Source organism: Rhinopithecus roxellana, chromosome 21 (genome assembly GCF_007565055.1).
Source record: "Rhinopithecus roxellana isolate Shanxi Qingling chromosome 21, ASM756505v1, whole genome shotgun sequence".
Taxonomy (NCBI): domain Eukaryota; kingdom Metazoa; phylum Chordata; class Mammalia; order Primates; family Cercopithecidae; genus Rhinopithecus; species Rhinopithecus roxellana.
The window spans coordinates 9,020,539-9,046,382 of NC_044569.1; the positions used below are offsets into that span (position 1 = coordinate 9,020,539).

Here is a 25,844-nt window from a genome sequence, read left to right on the forward strand (position 1 = left end):
ATCGCGCCATTGCACTCCAGCCTGGGCAACAAGAGTGAAACTCTGTCTCAAACAAACAAATTAACAACACTATAGCAGATTATTATTGCATTACTCATTTATGAATTATGAATAGTTTGGAATAATAGTACAACATAGCAATCGAGGAATAAATAATTGTTTATGGATATTTATCATGCCCTTTATTAAAACTCAAAATACATTTTTTTATCCTAAGAAAATATGTTACATACTTGAGATTCAAACTGGCCTTCATAGATGTTCTTTTCATATTTTAGCTAGAAGAATACTTGTTCTTTTTTCGTCTTTTTTTTTTTTCTGAGACATGGTCTAACTCTGTCGCCCAGGCTGGTGTGCAGTGACATGATCACTGCTCACTGCAGCCTCAACCTTCCATGCTCAAGTGATCCTCCTGCCTCAGCCTCCTAAGTAACTGGGACTACAGATGTGCACCACCACATCCAGTTAATCTTTTATTTTTTGTAGAGATATAGTCCCACTATGTTGCCCAGGCTGGTCATAAACTCCTGGGCTCAAGTGATCCTCCTGCCTCGACCTCCCAAAGTGCTGGGATTGCAAGCATGAGCCACTGAACCTGGCCAGGACTACATCTTGACTGATTTACTAGATTACATTAGTAAGAATTTTTAACATGTCAGACCAGAAAAAAATTGTGAGTCCTCAAATGAAGAATATTTAAATATTTTTAGCATGTGGATTTCCAGTTGTTCTAGTTTGTGTAGAAGTGGGTTTCTAAAGAGAACATTTAATAAAGCTGAAACTTTTTCTGAAGCATACCTAGTGAAGACCTGTAGCTTTTACCTGTGCTTTATCCTAAGCCCTTTTTCTGCTAATGTCTGTATTTCTTTTGGGGATCTACTGCTCCCCAACTGTGTCCACATGACTTGGGAGGATTGACTTCCAGTCTGGGCCAGTGAGAGTCTCATCTGGTACTTCTGGCTATCTGAATAGTGATGATCTATTCCTGCTGAGATTGACATGTGAGCCTGGTGTAGTGGAGGGCTCCCTGAGAATGTGCAGTGCAGAGTACCAAAGAGCTACAAGCAAGAGGCCATATTCTGCACTTGGACTTGCCTAAAGCCATGATATCCCAAGAAGTCTCAGATATCTGAGACTTCTCCCTGGTATTTTCTATTGTTTTTTCACTTGAGCTACTTTAAATTTGATTTCTGTCATTTGCAACCAAACCTCCCCTATAAGAATACTAAAGGGAGTTCTTTAGGCTGAAATAAAAGCACACTAGACAGTAACCCAAATCCACATGAACAAGTAAAGAGCACTCATAAAGGTAGCTAACGAGATAAACATAAAAGACAATATCAATATATTTTTTGTTTGTAACTCTTTTTTTCCCCACCTATCTGATTTAAAAGACAACTGCATAAAGCAACAATTGTACGTTTATGTGATGGGCACACAAAGCATAAAGATGTAGCTTGTAAGACAATAACATCACAAAGGAGGAGAGAGGAAATGGAGAGACATAAAAACAAAGTTCTTGCACACAACTGAAATTAAATGGCATTAATCAAAACTAGATTGTTCAGATGTTAATCATAATCCTCAGGCAACTGCTCAGAAAATAACTTATAAGAATATATAGTAAAAGAAATGACAAGAGAAAATGGTACATGACAAAATATGTCTTTAATGTAAAAAAGAAAGGGTCAGTAAAGGAGAAATAGAAAGAAAAAAGACAAATGACAAATAGCAAACACAAAGCAAAATGGCAGATATAAATCCTTCCTTATCAATAATTACATTAAAAGTAAATGGATTAAAATTTCTGTAATTAAAAGGCTGAGATTTGTAGCATGGATTAAAAAACATGATGCAACAATATGGTGCCCACAAGAGACACACTTTAGAGTCAAAGATATAAACAGGTTAAAAGTAAGAAGAAAAAAAAAGACATACCATGCAAAGAGTAAACAAAAGAGAGCTGGAGTGGCTATACTAATATCAAACAAAATAGTTTTTAAGGTACTAATTGCTACTAGAGACAAAGATATTTTATAATTATAAAAGGGTCATTTGTCAAGAAGATTTAAGAATTATATACATATATGCACCTAACAAGAGCCCCAGAATATATTAAGCAAATACTGACATAACTGAAGGGAGAAATAGACAATACAACAATAATAGTTGGAAACTGCAATACCCAATTGTCAATAATGTATAGAACAACTAGACAGGCGATCAATAAGATAAGAAGTGATGAAATGTGTTAACATGGTATAAGTCCTCTAGATCTGCACTATCTACTAGCCACACGTGGCTACTGAGCACTTGAAATGTAGCTAGTCCAAATTTGGATGTGCTGTTCAACATACACCAATTTCAAATACTTAATACCAAAACAAGAAAATGTAAAATGTACCATTGGTAATTTTTATATAAGTTATATGCTAAATTGCTGATTTGGATATATTGGGTTAAAGAAAATATAACATTCAAATTAATTCTACATGTTTCTTTTTACTTTTTTAATGTGGCTACTAGAAAATTTTAAATTACATATATGATTCACAAGTCTTGCTGTCCTGCAAGACTACTTCAGAAACCAGAGAGAAGAGTCTGTGGTCTATGATTTTAATATGGAAAAATCTCAAGGCTGAGCCCTCTTGTTCAGGGACAAGAGTCACTGCAGACTAATCAATGAAGTTTCAACAAACTGGTCCAGTCATGGATTGTATATGGTTTTCGGCCGAAAAGAAATAATTTATTTCACCTTCAAATAGCACAGAGAAACTAGAGAATATTGATCTTTTCTAGAGAAATTCAGCCAAAGAGAAAAATGTAACTGCATTAAATGAGAAACTCTATTACACAGATAAAAAGACCACTACTAATATGTGAAGTTATCCAGCTCATATATACATCTTCAAAACCAAGAACCTCAGAAACTGCTATTAGCTAACTTCATCTAGATTTTAAGTCATGCCCCTTTTGACAATCACAAAACCTCATTCTTCTTTACTTGCCACTCTGTCTAGAATCAGTGCTTTTCTAGCTGTGCCAGGGGCTGCCTCTGCACTTTCAAGCTGGACATACAACGTCATTCTGGTGTGGGTATATACAGCCAAGTAAACAGGCAATTACAACACAGAGTGATAAACACTATGAATGGGAAGTGTTTAGGATGCTATAGGCACCCATGCATAGTGGAGATGGCTTGGGCCAATCATTCTCCCCTTCTTCATTCTCTCCTTACTAACAATCCTGAATTTTATTCAGGTGCTAATTCCTTGTCACTCTTGCAAATAGTGGTGGCCAATGAGACATAAGCAATTGTTGTTGGATGGGCTTCCTGAAGGCTGACTTGGCTTGGAGGTATATAATTTTTACACTAATCTCCTTCTTCTTCTTGGAAAACAAATATGGTGGTTGGGGCTCCAGAAGGCATCTTGAGACCATGAGACAAATATTAGGACAGCAGAGCACAAGGAAAGCCTATTTCCTGGTGACAACGTAGAGCCCCCTTTCCAGATCTGGTCTATGTATTTTCAGACTTCAAGTTCTGTGAGAACAAACAGTCTCTAGTTGTTCAAGCTACAATTACTTCAGGTCTCTAATATTAGCCATTAAAAAATAAAAGGACCAAATAAGGGTGGAAGGGGAGACTAGGAAAGCTGGGCCTGTGGTCTGCCATGACAAACTCCTGAGAATAAAGGCCCCTGGAAATCCTCAGTGGAAACAGGCTTCCATAGAAAGACCTAAACGTTGTGGCCACTAGTTAGGCAAAGCCACCCGAGATAACTCAAATTCTGTATGGTATTATTTTAGAACAGTTGTATGATCCTTAGAACAGGAAAAAAAATGCAAGAGTCTATTAGATTCAAAGTTCTTGAACCTGATATTCAAAAGAGACTTATTTCCATATTTGAGAATTTCACCAAAGGGTACTTAGAGAAAAAGACAAAAATATATCTTTTTTTTTTAGATGGAGTCTCGCTCTATTGCCCAGGCTGGAGGGCAATGGCATGTCTCGGCTCACTGCAACCTCTGCCTTCCAGGTTCAAGCGATTCTCTCACCTCAGCCTCCCGAGTAGCTGGGATTACAGGCACCTGCCATCATGTCTGGCAAATTTTTGTATTTTTGTAGAGACGGGTTTCACCATGTTGGCCAGGCTGGTCTTGAACTCCTGACCTCAAGTGATCAGCCTGCCTCAGCCTCCCAAAGTGCTGGGATTACAGGCGTGAGCCACTGTGCCCAGCTGAAAAAGGCAAAAACATAATCTTAAGAACCAAAGATATGCAAAATCCAATCCACTCATTGACCTGGGTGGAAAGGGCAGACTTCTCTGAGAAGTTGGGAAGTAATGTGTATCACTCGGAACTGAGAACAACTTCTCCCTAATCCTGATGCTCCTTCCCGGGTAGGAAATCTCTTAGTATACCATGGACCTTTCTCTGCCTTTATACTCATTCTGCCTCTGAGCAGAGAAACAACATGACTGGCAAATTTGGGAAGAAGACTGGGCATACTCTTCATCTTGGTAGTAAATTATTTGTAAAGAACATGTATTTTGCGCTGCTTGTCCAGGGGCAGGCCCTTCTTGACTTATGTTTTGGGGTGTGTCTGGCTACACGTTGGCTAAGTCTTGTCCTCTAATCTGGCCTCCCTCTGTTTCCAAGTTCTCTGGCACCATTTTACTGAGGCCATAGAAACCTCTGTGACCTGTTTTGCTTAACCAGAACCTGTTTTTCAATCATGGAATGATTTGGAGGATCTGGGATAAAAGACTCAAAACTATATCATTAGTACTATTGTGTTAAGAATGGGCTTATTTGAATATTTTAGAGGATTTGGCTTATTAGAACACAACCTCACAACTCCAATTTAAAATTGGTAAGTGTGAAATTGAATGAGAGTTGATTCTAAGTTGAAATCTTCCTGTTTATGTACCGTATTGGAAATTTCATCAGGTTCACCTTAATAGTGAGTATATTAGCTGTTGAAGTACTCAGCAAATACTGAACGAGGGCCCTGTAAAAATGATTATTAGATATATAGTTAGGCTGCTAGAAGAAATATTTGTAAGCTGTTTTTAAAAACTTACGGAAGAACTAAGTTTGATTTTATAAATTAAATACATTAAAAATTAATTTTAAAAATGACATTAGTTTCTGTGTAGTGTCTTCTGCAAATAAAATTTGCCCTCAAGGACACCAAAAAAATTCACATCATCATGCATGGTCTTCTTGCTAGGTTGCTAAAGAAGTGCCTTAGTCTCCCACAAAGCCTGCATGGGTCAACAGTCTAAAAACAGCCTCAGCCACGTGGCTAAAGGTGTATTTGCAATACTACGAATGGCCCAGTGGAAACCTGGACACCAGGTTGAAGTGTAGGAAGCAGAAGTGTAAGGTAATGATGAAGTTAGGATGTTGCTGAGGAATGCCCTGGGGTCAAAGGCTACGCTATTGTGAGCCACTCAGTGAAAGGCGTGAGGAATGGGCACAGAGGGACAAGTGTCTCAGATTGATAAAACCATACTTACGGGGGCACAAACAGTGGCTCCAGGGGATGGCCACCTGGACTGCTGAGATGGGCCTGGTGGTGAGCAGGGGCATGCTGCCTGGCCCTGAGAGGTCTGCTGCACAGTTGGCACTTACTTGTCTGAGGGCACTGAGGAGCCACTGTTTAAAGCAGATATAGGCTAAGACTCGTCATCACTCATCCACAGAAGAGCTGGTGCCCACTGAGTGTGAGACATTCGGTGCTGGAGAGCTGTGTTTAGGGCAGTCACAAACCAAAGAAACAGGGTCCCTGCCCTCAAGGGTCCCACAGTCTGAGAGGAGAATGCATGATAAACAACTAACCAATGAATACTTTTGGAGAGGTGTCTGCCATTAAAGAAAGCGGACGAATGGGATGGGGGAGTGGGGAGGGGATGCTCCTTTAGAAGGGGTCAGAAGGTCAGGCACAGTGGCTCATGCCTGTAATCCCAGCATTTTGGGAGGTTGAGGCAGGTGGATCACTTGAACTCAGGAATTTGAGACCAGCCTGGCCAACATGGCAAAACCCCGTCTCTGCCAAAACTACAAAAAATTCACCAGGCATTGTGGTGTGCACCTGTGATCCCAGCTACTTGTGAGGCTGAGGTGAGGAGAATCGCTTGAGCCAGGGAGGCGAAGGCTGCAGTGAGCCAAAATGGCGCCACTGCACTCCAGCCTGGGTGACAGAGGGAGACCCCATCTCAAAAAACAACAACAACAAAAAAGGGAGGTCAGAGCAAGGAGACACAATCTGCACAAAAAGCAGGTCTAGCAGGGGACACTCTTCCTGCGACAGCCTGAGGGGTGGAGAGAGACGGTGGCACGAGCTTGGCCTGCTGAGGGGGAAGTCAGCAGTGATGGGAGTGGGTATAAGACATGAGACAGGAAGGGGAGATGCCAGCCGAGGCTGTGAGTCAAGGAGTCTTGGGACACAAATGCAGTCCACAAACCCAGTACTGCAACGCATCCTGTCTCATGGTTTTCTTGGAATCAAGTAAAATCCGACTCTGAGCCTCATGCCATCCAACACTGGCCAAGAGAGAGGCTCTGTCATCCATCTTGGGACTCAGAACCCTGGCAGCAAGTCTGGGGGGCTTTGGACAATGAGGGCTGGGCTGCTAATATTTCTAAGTAGAAACCCCTGGAAAGAGGCAACTGCAGGCTCGGGTTCCCCGTAAGCCACGGGCCGAGAGCACTGGTCTCCACAGTCAGGAGACCTGGGCCTCTGCAAACTCTTCTGGCCCCTCTCTCAGGCCCTCAAAGTCCTCGTTCTCTCCACTCCCCTAGCAGAACACCCCGGAAGCAGGGAGGCCACAGGTAAACAAAAGACAGGTTCCCTGACCTTGCTCGACATCCTAGTGGGTAACTCACACCCTTCCGAGGCAGAGGAGCGCAACGGTCTTGCTATTTGCCTACAACTAGGGGGTGGAAGCAGTAATTACTAATACACATATTCTAGAAAGGTTACGCTAGCTGCAGAGGGAAGTACATAAGTTAGACGGGCAGGAAACACATTTCTGCCGTAAGGATATTTCGCGGGTGGTTGTGCCTAACTTCAGGGGCTACCTTCACCCCAGTGAGGGAAGCCCTGTCTCCCTGACTAGCAGGGCGCCTGCACTCTCCAGGCGTCATTCAGTGAGTCACAGCGCGGACTCCAGGCTTCCCACCACTACTGAGAGGGGGCAGAATTCTTTTCCTCTTTGCATCTGCACGGAGAATTTTCATCTCAAAAGCCAAACCTTGGAATTGTTGCTGACCCCACACTTCAAGCAGACTTTAAAATAAAAAGAGGTAGAACACATTTACTTTTTTTTAAAATTGAGACGGAGTTTCACGCTTGTCGCCTAGGCTGGAGTGCAGGGGCGCAATCTCAACTCACTGCAACCTTTCCTTCCCAGCTTCAAGCGATTCTCCTGCCTCAGCCTGCCAAATAGCTGGGATTACAGGCATGCGAAACCACACCCGGCTAATTTTTTGTATTTTTTAGTAGAGACGGGGTTTCACCACGTTGGCCAGGCTGGTCTCGAACTCCTAACCTCAGGTGATCTGCCCGCCTCCGCCTCCCAAAGTGCTGGGATTACGGGCATGAGCCACTGCGCCCGGTCCACATTTACTTTTTACTGGTTAAAGCTCAAAGGTCGAAGAGCTGTAATGGCTAACACCCACCCACCAATGGCGTGTCTGCCTGGCTTACTGAGTTCAGTGCCCGCCAGGTCTGGAGCAGCCCTATGGGGTCGGATGCGCCATGTTGTCTGTAATGTCTCCTGGAGCCTCGGGCTTGGATGCCTCCCCTGCCAGCTCAGCTTCATTCTCTCTGACTGTCCACATGACTAGCTGCCCTGTGGACACCTTCAGCAAAAGTACAGCTTTCCTGGTCAAACGTTCTATCTGTCCTTGAAATTCATTCTACCTTCCAAATGCTGCAGCTCCTTTCTTAAGTCACTCAGACTGTCTTCTTGAGTTCTTCCCCTCTCTAGATCCCCCAGGCACCAGGCTGCCAAAACATGGACTCTGAAATGAGGTGGATTTTGCCAAGGCAGCACAGCTCATGGTTCCCAATTCTAACAGTATCCTGTGGGAGAGCTGAGAAAGGTTTTTCTCTCCCTTGACCCTTCTGCAACTCCTTGCAACCTTTAGATCATTCTTGTAAAGCTGGTTGGCATCCGAAGGCCCACAGAGCAAGCAGAATAGTAAAGTATTCATTTAAAAGGTTCCCCCATATTGGAAGAAAGCATATGAAAAAGCAGACAGCAAAATGTTCAAAAATCTGTTCTGAGAGAATCTGTAGAGACATCCTGAGAGAAAGAACATTGTTTGCTGATTGCTTTTTTTTTTTTTTTTTTTTAAAGATAGGGTCTTGCTCTGTCACCCAGGTGTAAGTGCAGTGGCACAATCATGGCTCACTGCAGCTTCCACCTCCCTGGGCTCAAGTGATCCTCCCACCTCAGCCTCTACAGTAGGTGGGACTACACATCACCGTGTCTGGAGTTGGCTCCTGCTGTGGGTTCTTAATCTTGCTGAATTCAAGAATGGAGCTACAGACCTTGGCGGTGAGCGTTACAGCTCTTAAAGATGGCAGAGACCCAAAGAGTGAGTGGTAGCAGGGTTTACTGTGAAGAGCAAAGGACAAAACTTTCACAGCATGGAAGGGGACCCAAGCTGGCTGCCGCTGTCGGCTGGGGTGGCCAGCTTTTACTCCCGCCCATGTTCAGGTTTCTGTCCTATGAGCGCCCATTTTTCAATCCTCCCTGCGATTGGTTACTTTTAGTATCCTGCTGATTGGTGCACTTTACAGAGCACTGATTAGTGCATTTTACAACCCTCTTGCTAGCTACAGAGTGCTGATTGGTGCATTTCACAGAGCACTGATTGGTGCATTTTACAATCCTCTTGCTAGCTACAGAGCACTGTTTGGTGCTTTTTACAATCCTCTTATAAGACAGAAAAGTTCTCCAAGTCCCCACTTGACCCAGGAAGTCCAGGTGGTTTCACCTTTCATCACAACACCCGGATAATTTTTTTATTTTTGTAGAGACGAGGTTTCACCATGTTGCCCAGGCTGGTCTTGGACTCCTGAGCTCAAGTGATTTACCCACCTCAGCCTCCCAAAGTGCCACTGCACCCTGTCCGCTGATCCCTTAAACGCTATCTTCTTTAGACAGAAATGTCAAATTTATGTCTATGCTGAAGTTAACGAAAAATATGACACACTCATTTCGATTTTTTATTAAAATACTTTTTTGTTTATAGGGACAACCAAAGAAAAATACACAATTTTATATGTTGTAGATCATATAAAATACAATAAACATAAACTCTTGGGAATGCAGAATAGATTTCAAAAATCTTAAAAGAAGCTTTCATAAAAATAAACTTTAGAAATGTGGCTTAGATTTACCGCATTTTTTCAGAAAACTTTCTTTTCTCCGTTTGAATGCTACCCTGATTATAAATAATTGTTCAAATATTCTAACGTCTTATCAATTTTGCTTTCTGGAATTTTAGAAATCACATGTCTAAATGAAGACCTCTCTTTTATACCACCCTACATAAACACAGAATAGATTTTATTTAAATTATCATTTGATTTGGTACTATTGTAAATACAGTTTTAGTAATAATTAAATGTTATGGGGGAAAAACTAACAGAAAAACCTGCTAACAAGCACAAGTCTTACTATAAGAAAGGATCTTTTATATATGGCTTTTATGATACCCACTGATTTAAAATTTAGTGCTTTTAAAATCTGGTTATAAGAAAAGTAATAATCTAATTTTTTATTAAAAAAGAAAAGAGAATTTTTACCAAAACTTCAATATAGAAGTTAATGTGCTTAGCATGGTAATAGAGGATCTAACTTTTAACCAGGCTATCAACTTCTTGAATATTTACTTTCAATTTGGAAAAAATATTGTTATTCAGAACCTGAAATACATTAGAAAACTGGACATGGAATCTTTTAGGTGAATTCTTTCTTTCAACCCCTCATAAATCGGAAAAAATAAGCCAAATTTGAAGGCAAAAGATCATTACATTTAGGGATCATTTCTAATGACAGAAATCAAGGTAAGAAAAATCAATTAAAACAATGTGGTTTAAGAAAGTATCCTCCTAATGTAGGGGGTGGGAAACAGATATTACATTTTAAAATTTAATAATAAAGACCTGAAAAATGATAAATGCAGTTTTAAAATATTTGTTGTCATCATTAAGAAAACATTAGGCATGTTGCCAACACACACACAAACATCACTCCACTCACAGTAGGAAATGACTGAAAAACAGCAGAGTTGAACTGCAGCAGGAGGCTGCAGATTCCTTTCAGCTTTCTGTGTAAAGTTCAAGGATACTTTCAGCTCTACAGGTGCTCATGAAGAAGGGGAGCTAAATATTTTCAAGGCACTTTTAAACGAGGCATTCTAGGTAAAAGGAAGAAAAGGAGACCCTAATGTTTTCCTACCAAAAAATATATCCATGAGCTAAATCTCAACTTTTTAAAAGGCTAAAATATCTTGAATATTAATTAGAGTTATTTGAAAGAACAGGAAAGGTATTAAGACTTTAATTTATAATAGTTGATCATAATATTACAAATGATCTTTTAACTAACTGCTATTCAGATCATGAATAACACAAAATGTATCCAAGAGCATTATCTATTTTTATATACTAAAATATGTAGATGTACAAAGAGGTATTCCTAAAAAGTTGCTTATAGTTCAGATATGCACTAGAGCAATTAGTAATTTGGTAAAATTAAGAGTCTGTAATATAAACATTTGTGTTTTAGATTCATGCTTAAAGATTGAGATTTTATTACTATGAAGAGCACATAGTATCTATTGAAACATTTATTGAAACATTATATAAAATGTTGGCTAAATTCTGTAGCCTATTTGGAGTGAACATCATCTTGAATAGAGATTTCAAAATTTCATAATCTTAACCTCCCACGATATTATACTTGTTTAAAAAGACCATTATATCCAGATATAAACTTAACAACTGAAATATTACAAAATATGAATGTAGATGGTTTTAAGTTTGTTTCCCTTTATAATTCCCAGCATTTTCACCCTGCCCTGTTCATATGAGTAAATTCTCTTCAATTCCTGTCCCATCACCCGTCTGCTGGAAAACACTGCTTTGTCTTGGCTAAGGCTGCACGAGTTCAGTCTCGCACCGGCTCGGCCTCCCCTTTCAGCGACACCATTTCCCTACCAGGGTACAAGCTGTTTCCTGGTGCTCTAGGTAGAGTCTGATTTGGCATTCGTTCCCCATCCCTAGTGCTCTTTAAGCTGGTACCTTAAGTCACAGAAATGCTTTTGCTTGCTAATTATTTACCCTAGCAGTGCATTTAATGCAATTTCATAGGTACACCCTGACAATCTTGGTAAAGATTCTTCATCACTGCCTATGTCGTCAGCACTTTGGGCAGGGGAAATAGAAGAGAATAGGAAACATTCTCTAGAGCTTTGTCAACACATGTATTGTAGAATGGATTCTACTATGTAAGAGTTCTCAATTATAAAATATGGTAAGCATTTACCTTTTAAAACCAACACAAAAGGGAAGAAATTAAGCTTTTTATGATGATATTTTTATATGAGTTACCAGAGTGGTATATCAAATATCTACTCTATTTATAAAATGGATAAAACAAGGCACAAAGAGGAATGATGTGCAACTATAAAAACTCTGTGCTAAGAGTTGCACATGAAGAAATCATAACTCACATCAACAGCTTCTGCTAACACTGCAAAAACCTTTTGGAATGCTAAAGGAAAACCATATCAGGCTTCATGTTAAAAACCTCAGATCTTTCAAGAAATTCTCTGTACACCTGCTTCTCATATAACCAAAGTTGTATATGTATTCAAAGGAAAGGGCATATTGCTAGGGGCAATACAATCAGTAAGAACAGTTATATAATTAAACACATCACTGGCTATGTCATATTTTAAAAGAAACTTACTCCAAAGTCTTTACAACTTAACTTACCGGGATTCTGATACAACCAACAGACTTACAGAATAACTTTTTATACCTATTCTTTTACTAAGTTGCTTTGGTTTGCATTTGTCTTCCTTCTTTAAAACATGCAGTTCATACATTTGACAGTTTTACTACCATAGTCAATACATTCTGGACCAATGCACTCACAGCAGGCATTATGAAACCAGCGATATTTGGATGCTCCCATGGACTCACAGGATATTTTACACTGATGTATGGACATGCAGTCATCAAAATAAACCACAGTACACATGTGTTCTGAAAAACAAAAATTTAAGATTTCAGGGCAAGAAAAAAGAAAAACAAAAAAAAGCTTTATTACCTAGTTGAATATTAATAGTTATTTATCTTAATTCTCTTACTGCTGGTCTGTACATGACAAAGATGAGGTACAGGAAAAAAGATCTTCATTAATTAATTATGTTGAGAAGGAAGTCAGATTCTCCCACTCTATCTGAAGAAGGCAAAGGGCTTCCTTAGCTTCTCTTATTAAATTTCAGGCTTTGATCTAAAGGTTGGTTTATTGGGCTTAAAAACATTTGCTATGTTATCCAGCTGTACTTTTAAACTGGGCATTTCCTTTTTTTTTTTTTTTTTTTGAGATGGAGTCTCACTCTGTCACCCAGGCGGGAGTGCAGTGGTGCGATCTTGGCTCACTGTAGCTTCCACCTCCCAGGTTCAAGTCTCTGCCTCAGCCTCCTGATTAGCTGGGATTTATAGGCATACACCACCACACCCGGCTAATCTTTATATTTTCAGTAGAGGAATCAGAGAATCCACAGAACTAAGTAGAAAATGATAGATCCATAAGCTAAAAACAGACAACAAATAGAACTGCAAATGCAGGCCAGGCATGGTAGCTCAAGTCTGTAATCCCAACACTTTGGGAGGCCGAGGCAGGTGGATCACCTGAGGCCAGGAGTTTGCAACCAGCCTGGCCAACATGGTGAAACCCTGTCTCTACTAAAAATACAAAAAATTAACCGGGCATGATGGCGGGTGCCTGTAACCCCAGCTACTTGGGAGGCTGAGGCGGGAGAATCACTGGAACTTGGGAGGTGGAGGTTGTAGTGAGCCGAGATGGCGCCATTGCACTCCAGCTTGGGCAACAAGAGTGAAACTCTGTCTCAAAAAACAAACAAACAAACTGCAAATGCAGGAGGAGCAGTAGGAAGAGGCTAACTCTATCTGGGGGAAGAGGTGCCCAGGAAAGATGTCACAGAGAAAAAACTTTAGCTGTATCTTGAAGACAGCTGCAGTTTCCAGGAATTAGGTTCTTGCTAATTGCTTCATAAATTTAAATAATCTTTGAACAAAACTTATGAATTATTATTTAGTATCTATTATGTTGATTATTTACATTTTAATAATGGAGAAAATGATAAACAAACATATTATTGCATTCCATATGTTTCTAATGTTTTCCAAAATCTAGCATTTGTTTTACAAAGTACTTTAACCTAAAAGGGAGTAAGAATTCTTACACTGTCATTTAACAGAAGCTGTTTTGCTTTTACTATTAACGTCTGAAGCTCACACGGTTTTTTTTTTTTTTTTTTTTTTTTTGAGATGGAGTTTTGCTCTAGTTGCCCAGGCTGGAGTGCAATGGTACGATCTCGGCTCGCCGCAACCTCCACCTCCCAGGCTCAAGTGATTCTCCTGCCTCGGCCTCCCAAGTAGCTGGGATTACAGGCATGCGCTACCATGCCCAGCTAATTTTGTATTTCTAGTAGAGACGAGATTTCTCCATGTTGGTCAGGCTGGTCTTGAACTCCCGACCTCAGGTTATCCGCCCGCCTCAGCCTCCCAAAGTGCTGGGATTACAGGTGTGAGCCACTGCACCCGGCCCACACTGTTTTATATAGGTAGGAATGTAATAGAGGGCACAAGTAATAGTCAAGTAAGAGTACAAATTATACTATTTATACATAATTCACCTCATATTTTAAGAAATAATTCCAATTTTTCATAAGTGCTTTATGCTTCCACAGTAAAATTATATGGTGTCTTTTATCAAAAATATCAAAGATTTTATAAAAGTCACATGCTTTTTACATTCCAAAATTATGATATGCCCTATCTTCACTAATAAATGCTCTTAAATATGCTTCTGTAATTTGTATAAGTTATTTTCTCATTTAATTCCTTTTCTGACCAACAGCACTCATTTGCAGAGAACTGGCTGGGGTTAGTTTATGCCTGGAAATGAGATGTCTGGAATACCAATTTGCTTATAAAGAAATTTAGCTAATGACTTTGGCATCATTTTGGTATGTCTGCTATTATAAAAATCTGACTTCATGGGATACTCTGAATGTTACCTGACAATGAGCAATATCATATTAGAGAAGCAGCACTGTTGTTATCTTATGAAGAGAATAAAGCCTAAGACAAATAAATACCAGAACTAGGAACAATTATCTATTTTCCAATACAGTACAGCCTCTGCTGCCAGGAGTATGGAGGAATTTTGACAATATGCTGACATGCCTCTTTATCTTTTTTTTTGGTGAGACGGAGTCTTGCTCTGCCACCCAGGCTGGAGTGCAGTGGTGCGATCTTGGTTCACAGCAACCTCTGACTCTCAGGTTCAAGCAATTCTCCTGCCTCAGCCTCCCTAGTAGCTGGGACTATAGGCGCCTGCCACCACGGCCGGCTAATTTTTGTATTCTTAGTAGAGACGGGGTTTCACCATGTTGGCCAGGCTGGTCTCGAACTCTTAACCTCGTGATCCACCTGCCTCAGTCTCTCAGCGTGCTGGGATTACAGGCATGAGCCACCACACCTGGTCGACATGCCTCTTTATCTACTCAGGGATCGGAGATATTTTTTTTCCTCTTATCATTCTGGCATGTGCCTCTAGATATGATGGGATCAGGGTTATTGAGTCTAGAACTTATGTGAGATGATACAAATTCAAAACCAAAAAGCTGTTCCAAAAGATGGTCTTATAAAAGTTTTATAGATTACATGGACAGACCACATGAGGGGGCGGAATGGAAAAAGTCAACTGTTGGCAGTTACCTTTGTCACTGGAATAAGGCGCGTGAACATTATTGCTGGGAACAGACACATTCTGGTGGTGTGGCTGGTTCACAGTTTCTAAAAATGAAACCAGATTCTCATGATGTGAAAGTTCTTCTGCAACAGGGAAAGAAACGATGTTCCAATTCAACTGAGTATCTCCTTCTGTGAGTGCCCGGAAGAGAGAAGGGATCGGTTCATGCAGCTCCTCCACTGTGCTCTTTGAAGTTGGAGGTGTGTCACTATAATTTCGAGGATTACACATACCTGGGTTGGGGGTAATACCATAAGATTTTGTTAGTCACTGCCTTGCAATCAGAGCTATAACACATTAAAATTATGTAACTTCTAGGATTACATGTAGATATTTTCCTAGCTTTTTTTTTTTGCTGGGTGAGCCTAAATGATGATATCCTACCCCACTAGCTTCAAGCATACTGAACGCTCAGATCTTGTTTTTAAAATACCTAATAGGAACCAGAGCTCCTTGGAGGAAAGACTGATTTGAAGGCTGGGTCAGGAAAGTACAAAATGAGCCAGGAACACATTTGTGCCAGAAAGTAACGAAGTGCACCATGAATGATGGAGCATGCTGAAGAGACACAGGAGGCCAACTGAAGGGGCTCCTACTGGCTAATAGACAATTTGAGCATTAAAATAATAATAAGCTGAGCACATTGGCTCACACCTATAATCCCAGCACTTAGGAGGCCAAGGTGGGAGGATCACTACAGCCCAGGAGTTTGATACCAGCTTAGGCAACATAGCAAACATCATCTCTACAAAAATTAAAAAATATTAGCTGGGTGTGGTGGTACATGCCTGTAGTCCCAGCTACTTGGGAGGCTGAGGCAGGAGGATTTCTTGAGCCCAGGAGATAAGGCTGCAGTAAGCTATCACTGTACCACTGGACTCTAGCCTGGGCAACCCCATGTCAATCAATCAATCAATCAATCAATAAAAATGTATTACCATCTTGTAAACAAAAGAAGAATCAATGAGCTCTTTCTTTTTTTCTTCTTTTCTTTCTTTCTTTTTTTTTTGAGACGGAATCTCACTCTGTCGCCCAGTCTGGAGTGCAGTGGCGGGATCTCGGCTCACTGCAAGCTCCACCTCCCAGGTTCACACCATTCTCCTGCCTCAGCCTCCTGAGTAGTTGGGACTACAGGCGTCCGCCACCATGCCTGGCTAATTTTTTTGTATTTTTTAGTGGAGACGGGGTTTCACCATGTTAGCCAGGATTGTCTTGATCTCCTGACCTTGTGATCTGCCCGCCTCGGCCTCCCAAAGTGCTGGGATTACAGGCGTGAGCCACTGCGCCTGGCAATGAGTTTTTATATACAAATAAATACAAGAGAAGGGAATGATATTCCTTACCAACTGATAAACGTAGAAGAAAGGAAACAGAAAGTCACCATTTGGCACTCTCACAGGGGTTTGATTCGGATGGGAGTAGTCAATGGATATTAAGTCTGGTGGGTGACTGTTAGATAAGAACATGCTGATGTATTCTTGGAAAGCTCTCCACAAAATACTAATCACTTACAAAAGGTCATTAATAATGACTTTAATGTGCAGAAGTCTGGCGGGCACCAATATGGTCAGAAGATCAAAGTTAACAGCACCAGTGATGGGAGGTGGTGATGTTGCCAAGAATGTGTGACGTAAGTCTGGTCACAAGTAAACATCAGGTACATCAAGGCTGAGGGAAATCCTGTGCCATTGTGTCAAACAGCCTAGTTGGGAATGCAAGGGAAAAGTTCTTGAAGGAAATGGAAAGTGCTAAGAAAGTGAAACAGCCTTACTGCTGATATGGAGAAAATTTGAGTGGTCTGGATAGATTAAACCAGCCAAAATATTCCCTTAAAGTTCAATCCAGAGCAAGGGCCTCTCTTCAATTATGTGAAGGCTGAGAGAGGTAAGGACGCTACAGAAGAAAACTCTGAAGCTGGCAGAGATTGGTTCATGAGGTTTAAGGAAAGAAGCCATCTCTACAACATAAAAGTGCAAAGCGAAGCAGCAAGTGCTGATGTACAAACTGCAGCAGGTTATTCAGAAGATCTAGCTAAGTCATTGGTGAAGGTGGCTATACCAAACAACAGATTTTCAATGTAGATGAAACAACCTTCTATTGCAAGACGATGCTATCTAGGACTATCCTAGCTAGAAAGAAGTCAATGCCTGGTTTCAAAAGCTTCAAAGAACAGGCCCACTATCTTGCTGGGGGTTAATGCAGCTGGTAACTTTGGGTTGAAGCCAATGCTAATTTACCATTCCAAAAACCCTAGGGCACCCATAAGATTTATGCTAAATCTACCCTGCCTGTGCCCTAGAAATAGAACAACAAAGCCTGGATGACAGCACATTTGTTTATAGCATGGTTTACTGAATATTTTAAGTCTACTGTTGAGACCTACTTTTCAGAAAAAATGATTCCTTTCAAATATTACTGCTCACTGACAATGTACCTGGTCACCCAAGAGCTCTGATGAAGACATACAAGGAGATTAGTGTTGCTTTCATGCCTGCTAACACAGCAGATGTCCTGAAACCCAAGGTTGAGGGAGTCATTTCAACTTGCAAGTCTTATTATCTCAGAAATATATATTGTAAGGTTATAGCTGCCATAGATTCTTCTGATGGATCTGGGCAAACTAAACTGAAACCCTTCTGGAAAGGATTCACCATTCTAGATGCCATTAGGAACATTCATGATTGATGGGAGGAGGTCAAACTATCAACATTATCAGGAGTTTAGAAGAGAAGTTGAGTACAACACTCATGGATGACTTTGAGGGGTTCAAGACTTCAGTGGAGAAAATTACTGAAAATGTAGTGGAAACAGCAAGAGAACTAGAAGTGCGGCCTGAGGATGTGACTGAATTATTGCAATCTCATTAAAAAACCTGAACAAATGAGGAGCTGCTTCTTATGGATGAGCAAAGGAGTTTCTTGAGATGGAATCTACTCCTAGTGAAAATGCTGTAAACATTGTTGAAATGACAACAAAGGATTTAGAATATTATGTAAACCCAGTTGTTAAAGCAGTGCGGGGTTTCAGGACTGACTCCAATTTTTAATTTTTATTTACTGAGAGAGAGTCTTACTCTTCACCCAAGCTGGAGTGTAGTGGCACAATCACAACTCACTGCAGTACTGAACTCTTGGACTCAAGGGGATCCTCCCACCCCAGCCTCCCAAGTAACTAGATCTAGACGTGTGCACCACCATGCCCAGCTAATTTTTTCCATTTTTTGCAGAGATGGGGGTCTCACTACAATGTCCAGGCTTGTCTCAAACTCTGGCCTGCAGCTATCCTCCTGTCTCAGATTTCCAAAGCTCTGGGTTTATAGACATGAGCCACTGCATCTGGCCCAATTTTGAAAGAAGTTCTACTGTGGGTAAAATGTTATCAAATAGCATGACGTGCAACAGAGAAATATTTCATGAAAGGAAGAGTCAACTGATGCAACAAACTTCAGTGTTATCATATTTTAAGACACTGTCAGCCAGTGTGATGGCTCATGCCTGTAATCTCAGCATTTTGGGGGACCAAGGCTAGAGGATTGCTTGAGGCCAGGAAATTGAGACCAGTCTAGGCAGCATAATGAGACTCCATCTCTTTTTTTTTTTTTTTTTTTTTTTTTGAGGCGGAGTCTCGCTCTGTGGCCCGGACTGGAAAGCAGTGGCCGGATCTCAGCTCACTGCAAGCTCCGCCTCCCGGGTTTACGCCATTCTCCTGCCTCAGCCTCCCGAGTAGCTGGGACTACGGGCGCCCGCCACCTCGCCCGGCTAGTTTTTGTATTTTTAGTAGAGACGGGGTTTCACTGTGTTAGCCAGGATGGTCTCGATCTCCTGACCTCGTGATCCGCCCGTCTCGGCCTCCCAAAGTGCTGGGATTACAGGCTTGAGCCACAGCACCTGGCCGAGACTCCATCTATATCTAATAAAAGAAGAAAGAAGGCCAGGCACGGTGGCTCACACCTGTAATTCCAGCACTTTGAGAGGCCGAGGCGGGTGGATCACGAGGTCAGGAGATTGAGACCATCCTGGCTAACACGGTGAAACCCTGTCTCTACTAAAAATACAAAAATTTAGCTGGGCATGGTGGTGGGTGCCTGTAGTCCCTGCTACTTGGGAGGCTAAGGCAGGAGAACGGTGTGAATCTGAAAGGCGGAGGTCGCAGTGAGCCGAGATTGTGCCACTGCACTCCAGCCTGGGTGACAGAGCGAGATTCCGTCTTGGGAAAAAAAAAAAGGAAGAAGAAAGAAACTGTCATAGCCACTCCAACCTTCAGCAACCACCAGCCTGATCAATTAGCAGCCATTAAGATCGAGGCAAGAGCCTCCACCAGCAAAAAGATTACAACTGTCTGAAGGCTTAGATGATTTTTTGCATTTTTTAACAATGAAGTATTTTGTATTTAAGGTATGTATTTTTTAAGACATAATACAATTGCACACTTAATAAACTACAGTATAGTGTAAAATAACTTTTATATGCACTGGGAAACCAAAGTATTTGCGTGACTCACTTCATTGGGACCGTCGCTTTACTGCAGTGATCTGGAACCAAATCAGCAATATCTCCGTGGGGTGTGGCTATACTTCTGAAAGCTAAATTATGTTTCATTTTTGTTTTGCATCTATTAGGTGTAAGATGGAGTTTCACTTCTTCCTCAGATTAAAAGTTTAAAGAGTTAAGCCAAATTTATAAATTCCTATTTTTATAAATTCAGGGAGGAGAAAAAAAGCCATCTATTTCCTCATTTTGTTAGTTTAAGGATCATGGCAAGAGCGGAGGAGAACAAAGTTGTGTGTGCTCTTCATCACATTTTTCAATACATCTGAACTTGAATAACTTAGGTTGTATGACCTAATAACCTAAATAACTTAGGTTGTTTGATCATTTCAATGATCAAATCTGATCCCTTTATTCATAAAAAGAAGAAATAGGCGCAGTTAAGTCAAATGATTTGTCCAATATTATGTCATCTAGGATCAGAGCCAAGATCATGATGTAGCCTCCTGATTTCATGTCTACTACTCTTTCTAATAACTACATCTATACATAATCTTTAAGCGCTATCAAAAAGCAAATAATACTTAGAATGCTCATATTATACAACTGTACATAATATAGTCTTCTGCCAAATTTATAAATAAAAATTAGTGGCCAGGCGCAGTGGTTCACACCTGTAATCTCAGCACTTTTGGTGGCTGAGGCGGGCGGATCACCTGAGGTCAGGAGTTCGAGACCAGCCTGACCAACAAGGAGAAACGCTGTCTCTACTAAAAATACACAATTAGGCTGGCATGGTGGCACATGCCTGTAATCCCAGCCACTCAGGAGGCTGAGGCAGGAGAATTGCTTGAACCCGGGAGGTTGAGACTGTGGTGAGCCAAGATTTCACCATTGTACTCCAGCCTGCGCAACAAGAGCGAAACTCCATCTCAAAAACAAACAAACAAACAAAAAGCCAAAAAACAAACAAAAAAATTAGTAAATAGAGTTGAAGGTAAACAACTGAGTTCAAACATTATAAAAGCTAAATTTAACATCTACTGAAGACTTTAAAGAAATTTCAGCCAGGCACGGTGGCACGCATCTGTAGTCCCAGTCACTTGGGAGGCTGAGGCAGGAAGACTGACAGAACCCAAAAGTTCCAGGCCAGGCTGGGTAACTCATGTGACCCTGTCTCTAAAAAACAAACAAATAAATAAATGAAACTTCAGTGCTCATTATCAGAGATTTCATTCTATCAAAAAAATGTGGGGGGAGTTTTGTGCATTTAACAAATTTAGGACAAAAACATTCGTAATTTAAATCTCAATATATTGCATTAAAACTAGTAAACCTGATGTCCTTGATTTGCTGATAAAGATACTAAGGTCTAGGCCAGGCGCGGTGGCTCAAGCCTGTAATCCCAGCACTTTGGGAGGCCGAGACGGGTGGATCACGAGGTCAGGAGATCGAGACCATCCTGGCTAACACCGTGAAACCCCGTCTCTACTAAAAAATACAAAAAACTAGCCGGGCGAGGTGGCGGGCGCCTGTAGTCCCAGCTACTCGGGAGGCTGAGGCAGGAGAATGGCGTGAACCCGGGAGGGGGAGCTTGCAGTGAGCTGAGATCCGGCCACTGCAATCCAGCCTGGGCGACAGAGCGAGACTCTGTCTCAAAAAAAAAAAAAAAAAAAAAAAGATACTAAGGTCTTTCCCACTTTCCCTAGCCAACTTCTCCAAATTCTATATTGACAAACTTGATAACCATATTCTGTGGCAAATTCACAATGCAGCCTGGTCTCATACATTGATTCTAAAAGTTGAAAACCAGTACAAGTAGTTACCTTAACATAATCCTATGAAAATTGTTCATGACAGAACAGGTAGTATGGTAGGACTTCCTTGTTCAATGTCATATTGTCAAAGGACAATACTTCTGATCTTGAGATAAAGTGAACTTTTCCTTGAACTTCATAAAACAATGAAAACCATGTTACATTTCACATGGCATGACCTAAGAGATGTTCTTGCCAAGAAATATTAAACCTGAATCTAACCATTTTCTTATACTTAACTTCAAATTACTAGAAATACAAATGGGCAGAGGAACAAGTTAAAGGATACCACAGGAAGCAGTCAAATCCTGAATGTGGGCTATTCTATAGGTCAACTGATACAGTTCCTTCATTGGCAAGTGGCATGACAGAAATGGAAGGAGGGTCAATCTGGATGAAAACGCAACAAGCAAATTCAATACAAGAATTTTGAATTAATTTGAACAAGTGAACTGTGATAACACATTTTTGAAACATCTGGAGAAACCTGATCATGAACTGAATTTTAGATTTCACCAAGAAATTGCTGTTAATTTTGTTAGGTGTTATAACAGCATTATGATGAGAAAAAGTCAATGTCCACCTTTTTTTAGAGATTGACACTGAAGGAAAGTAGGGTTAAAAAGTATTTGATGTCTGCAATTTGCTTTTTTTGAGACAGGGTCACTCTTGTTGCCCAGGCTAGAGTCCAATGGCACGATCTCAGCTCACTGCAGCCTCTGCCTCCTGGGTTCAAGTGATTCTCCTGCTTCAGCCTCCCAAGTAGCTGGGACTACAGGCACCCCCCACCATATCCAGCTAATATTTTTTTGTATTTTTAGTAGAGATGAGGTTTTGCCATTTTGACTAGGCTGGTCTCGAATTCCTGGCCTCAGGTGATCTGCCCAGCTCGGCCTCCCAAAGCGCTGGGATTATGCATGAGTCATTGCGCCCGGCCTGCGATTTGCTTTTAAATACTTCAGTAAAGAAAGAAAAAAGGATGAGGCGAATGTGGCATATTCTGGACCACTGCCGAACCTGCGTGAGGAATACATAGTTCATTATGCTCTTTGCTCCACTTCTGTGTATATTTCAATATTTTTATAATAAAAAATTAACTGCCAAATTTAATTCCTTTATGGAGAATTATTTTCTTGTTCAGTTTTCTTTTTTCTTGGCATTTCTATGCTTGGAATTTTCTTTCTGTGTACCACACAATAATGTTTCTCAACGATACGCTTGAACCCAGTTTCTTTTTTCTCTTTACTTACTGCTTCAGTCAGGACGCCTCATCCCAGGCCTCCTGTGTGATTATCATTCTGCAGCTATCCTTAACTGAACTCCGGTTAAAGCTATTGCTTCCTTCAACCCATGTTGTTATCTTTCTTGGTTTTCTATCCTGTTTTGTTTGATTGATCTCTATTCATTCTTTTAGAAATGGTAGGTGAGAAGGAAACTTAGACTTATTATTTGTCTAAAAATGTTTCTATTTTACATTCACATTCCTGATAATTTGACAGGTCAAAATAATTTTCCCACCAACCACTTAAGTCATTGGCCCAGTGATACTGGCGAGAAGTCTGATGGCAGTGTGATTTTTAGCTTCTTGTAGACAAACCCCTATTATTCTTTCTGAAATCTTTTAGAGTATTTTTTAACCCAGAAGTGGTAAAATTTTGAGGATGTGGCACATGTAGGTTTCGTTTCACTCATCTCACTCAGCATTCTGTAGGTTCTTTCAACCTAAGGTCTCACTGGTTTTTTTTTCTCAGCTTTGGTAATTTTTCTTCTACTATTTGAAAATTTCTTCCCTCCTTCCTTTCTTTAAAAATTCTTCTGGGGTGTTATATTCCCTGTTATATTTTATTACCTGCCTGTTTTCACTATATTCTATGACACTCCAATAATATTTTCACACTCTCTGATTATTTTTCCAATTGATTTTTTTTTTTTTTTGAGATGGAGTCTCACTCTGTCGCCCAGGCTGGAGTGCTCACTGCCAGCTCTGCCTCCTGGGTTCAAGCAATTCTCCTGCCTCAGCCTCTGAATAGCTGGGATTACAGGTACCCACTACCATGCCTGCCTAATTTTTACATTTTTAGTAGAGATGAGGTTTCACCATGCTGGCCAGACTGGTCTCAAACTCCTGGCCTCAGGTGATCCGCCCGCCTGTTTCTCCCAAAATGCTGGGATTACAGGTGTGAGCCACCATGCCTGACCTTTTTTTTTTTTTTTTTTTGACAGATTCTCTCTCTGTTGCTCAGGCTTCAATGACATGATCTCAGATCACTGAATCCTCCGCCTCCCCGGATCAAGCGATTCTCCTGTCTCAGCCTCCAGAGCAGCTGGGACTACAGGGATGTCCCACCACACCCAGCTAATTTTTGTATTTTTAGTAGAGTTGGGGTTTCACCATATTGGCCAGGCTGGTCTTGAACTCCTGACCTCAGGTGATCCACCCGCCTCGGCCTCACAAAATGCTGGCATTATAGGCATGAGCCACCATGCCTGGCCCCAATTGAATTTTAAATTTCCAAAAGTTTTCTTGTTCTGATTGTTTTTCATAATACAGACATGACATTTTGTTAACTTTTTCTAAAAGATAACAATCGGTTTTTAAAAGATTTATTTTATGTCCTAAATATTTCGTCCATGGTCTGCTCTTTACTTCATTCTTTCTTTTAAGGTACACTTACTCTATTTTTCTTTCACATCTAGTCATTAGGCTGAAGACACCTTTCCTCCCTGCAATGCCTGAATGAGGAGGCCTTGCCTGGGTACCAACAACACATTCGTGGCCCTACTACTTTTCAGCTAGTTTCCTTCAATTTCTCTAGAGAGAAATTCTCCAATTTCTTTTTCCTAGAGAAACTTCTTAATTACTTGGAACTTTTTCTGATGAATGGAGGAGGGAATCGGTTATCAAATCATGCAGCTGTTCTACAGACGGATCTTCAAATAATCTTTCTATTTGCAAATTCATTTCTCACTCCCACACTCCACAAAGCTGCACCTGGAGCCTCTTTGGGGTTTAGCTGGGAAGGTCACTCCCACTCTCCCCATAGCCCCTTTTATGCAATTTGTTTTGGTATCCCTTCCAATCTGTTCACTAAAGAGCAAGCATATCTGGGCCGGGCGCGGCGGCTCACGCCTGTAATCCCGGCACTTTGGGAGGCCGAGGCAGGTGGGTCACCTGAGATCGGGAGTTCAAGACCAGCCTGGCCAACACGGTGAAACCCCATCTCTACTAAAAATACAAAAATTAGTTGGGTGTGGTGGCACACACCTGTAATTCCAGCCCCTTGGGAGCCTGAGGCAGGAGAATCGTTTGAACCTGGGAGGCAGAGTTTGCGGTGGCCAAGATCACGCCTCTGCACTCCAGCCTGGGTGACAGAGCAGGACGCTGTCTCAAAAAAAGAAAAAAAAAGTAATTCAGATATCACCACCATACACTCTCCAGTGAGTTTCCATTATACTTAGGATATAATCCAAACTCCCTTCCATGGTCTCCAAAACCTGGTCCTGACCTACCTCTCTCACTCATCTTTCTCTACTCTTCCCCTTATTTATGAACATCTAGCCATACTGGTCTTTGTGTTCTTCAAACTTGTATATTTAGTCATTGTATGTAAGACATATTTTGATATTAAGTGGTTCACCTCAACCTTTTTGTTATTTGTTACCTAAAGTTGCTGACAGTTTGTTGGGGAGAGCCTCTTTTTATTTTTTTATTTTTTTATTTTTCCAGCCTCTCTTAATTTATTATTTTTCCAATAGACATTTTTTTTTTTTTTTTTTTTTGAGACGGAGTCTTGCTCTGTCCAGCTCAGGCTAGAGTGCAGAGGCATGATCTCAGCTCACTGCAACCTCTGCCTCCTGGTTTCAAGCAATTCTCCTGCCTTAGACTCCTAAGTAGCTGTGATTACAGGCACCCACTGCCATGCCCCACTAATTTTTTTTATTTTTAGTAGAGACACGTTTTCACCATGTTGGCCAGGCGAACTCCTGACTTCAGGTGATCTGCCCGCCTCGGACTCCCAAAGTGCTGGGATTACAGGCGTGAGTCACTGCACCCAGCCTTTGTTTTTGAGACAGAGTCTCGCTCTGTCACCTAGGCTGGAGTGCAGTGACACGATATCAATTCACTGCAACCTCCACTTCCTGGGATCAAGCGATTCTCCCGTCTCAGTCTCTCGAGTACCTGGGACTACAGGTGTGCGCCACCACGCCTAGCTAATTTTTGTATTTTTAGTAGAGACAGGGTTTCATCATGTTGGCCAAGCTGGTCTTGAACTCCTGGCCTCAAGTGATCTGCCTGCCTTGGCCTCCCAAAGTGCTGGGATTACAGGCGTGAGCTACCGCGCCCAGTCACCATGCCTAGCCTCCTCTTGTTTTTTCTAAATATGGTTAACTTTCCCAAAAGTGAGAACTTTCCAGTGATGAGGAAAAGAGGAAACCAAAGC

General features: G+C 41.2%; 1 protein-coding gene across 4 annotated transcripts in view; it reads right to left on the reverse strand.

The window, feature by feature from the left end:
• TWSG1 (twisted gastrulation BMP signaling modulator 1) overlaps positions 1-25,844 on the reverse strand; it is a 117,346-nt gene that overhangs the window by 42,735 nt on the left and 48,767 nt on the right. For 3 of the 4 annotated variants that reach the window (XR_004055715.1, XR_004055714.1, XM_030926124.1), the window contains exons 4-5: positions 15,065-15,331; positions 12,188-12,298 (exon numbers count right to left, since the gene is read on the reverse strand). Coding sequence is in view for 2 of the 4 variants with exons in the window: in XM_030926124.1 (XP_030781984.1) it covers positions 12,188-12,298; positions 15,065-15,331 (378 nt within the window). In the remaining 2 variants the exon portion in view is untranslated. Of the gene's footprint in view, positions 1-9,234; positions 12,299-15,064; positions 15,332-25,844 lie in introns of those variants that run through there. The other variant, XM_010373422.2, reaches the window with a different exon arrangement.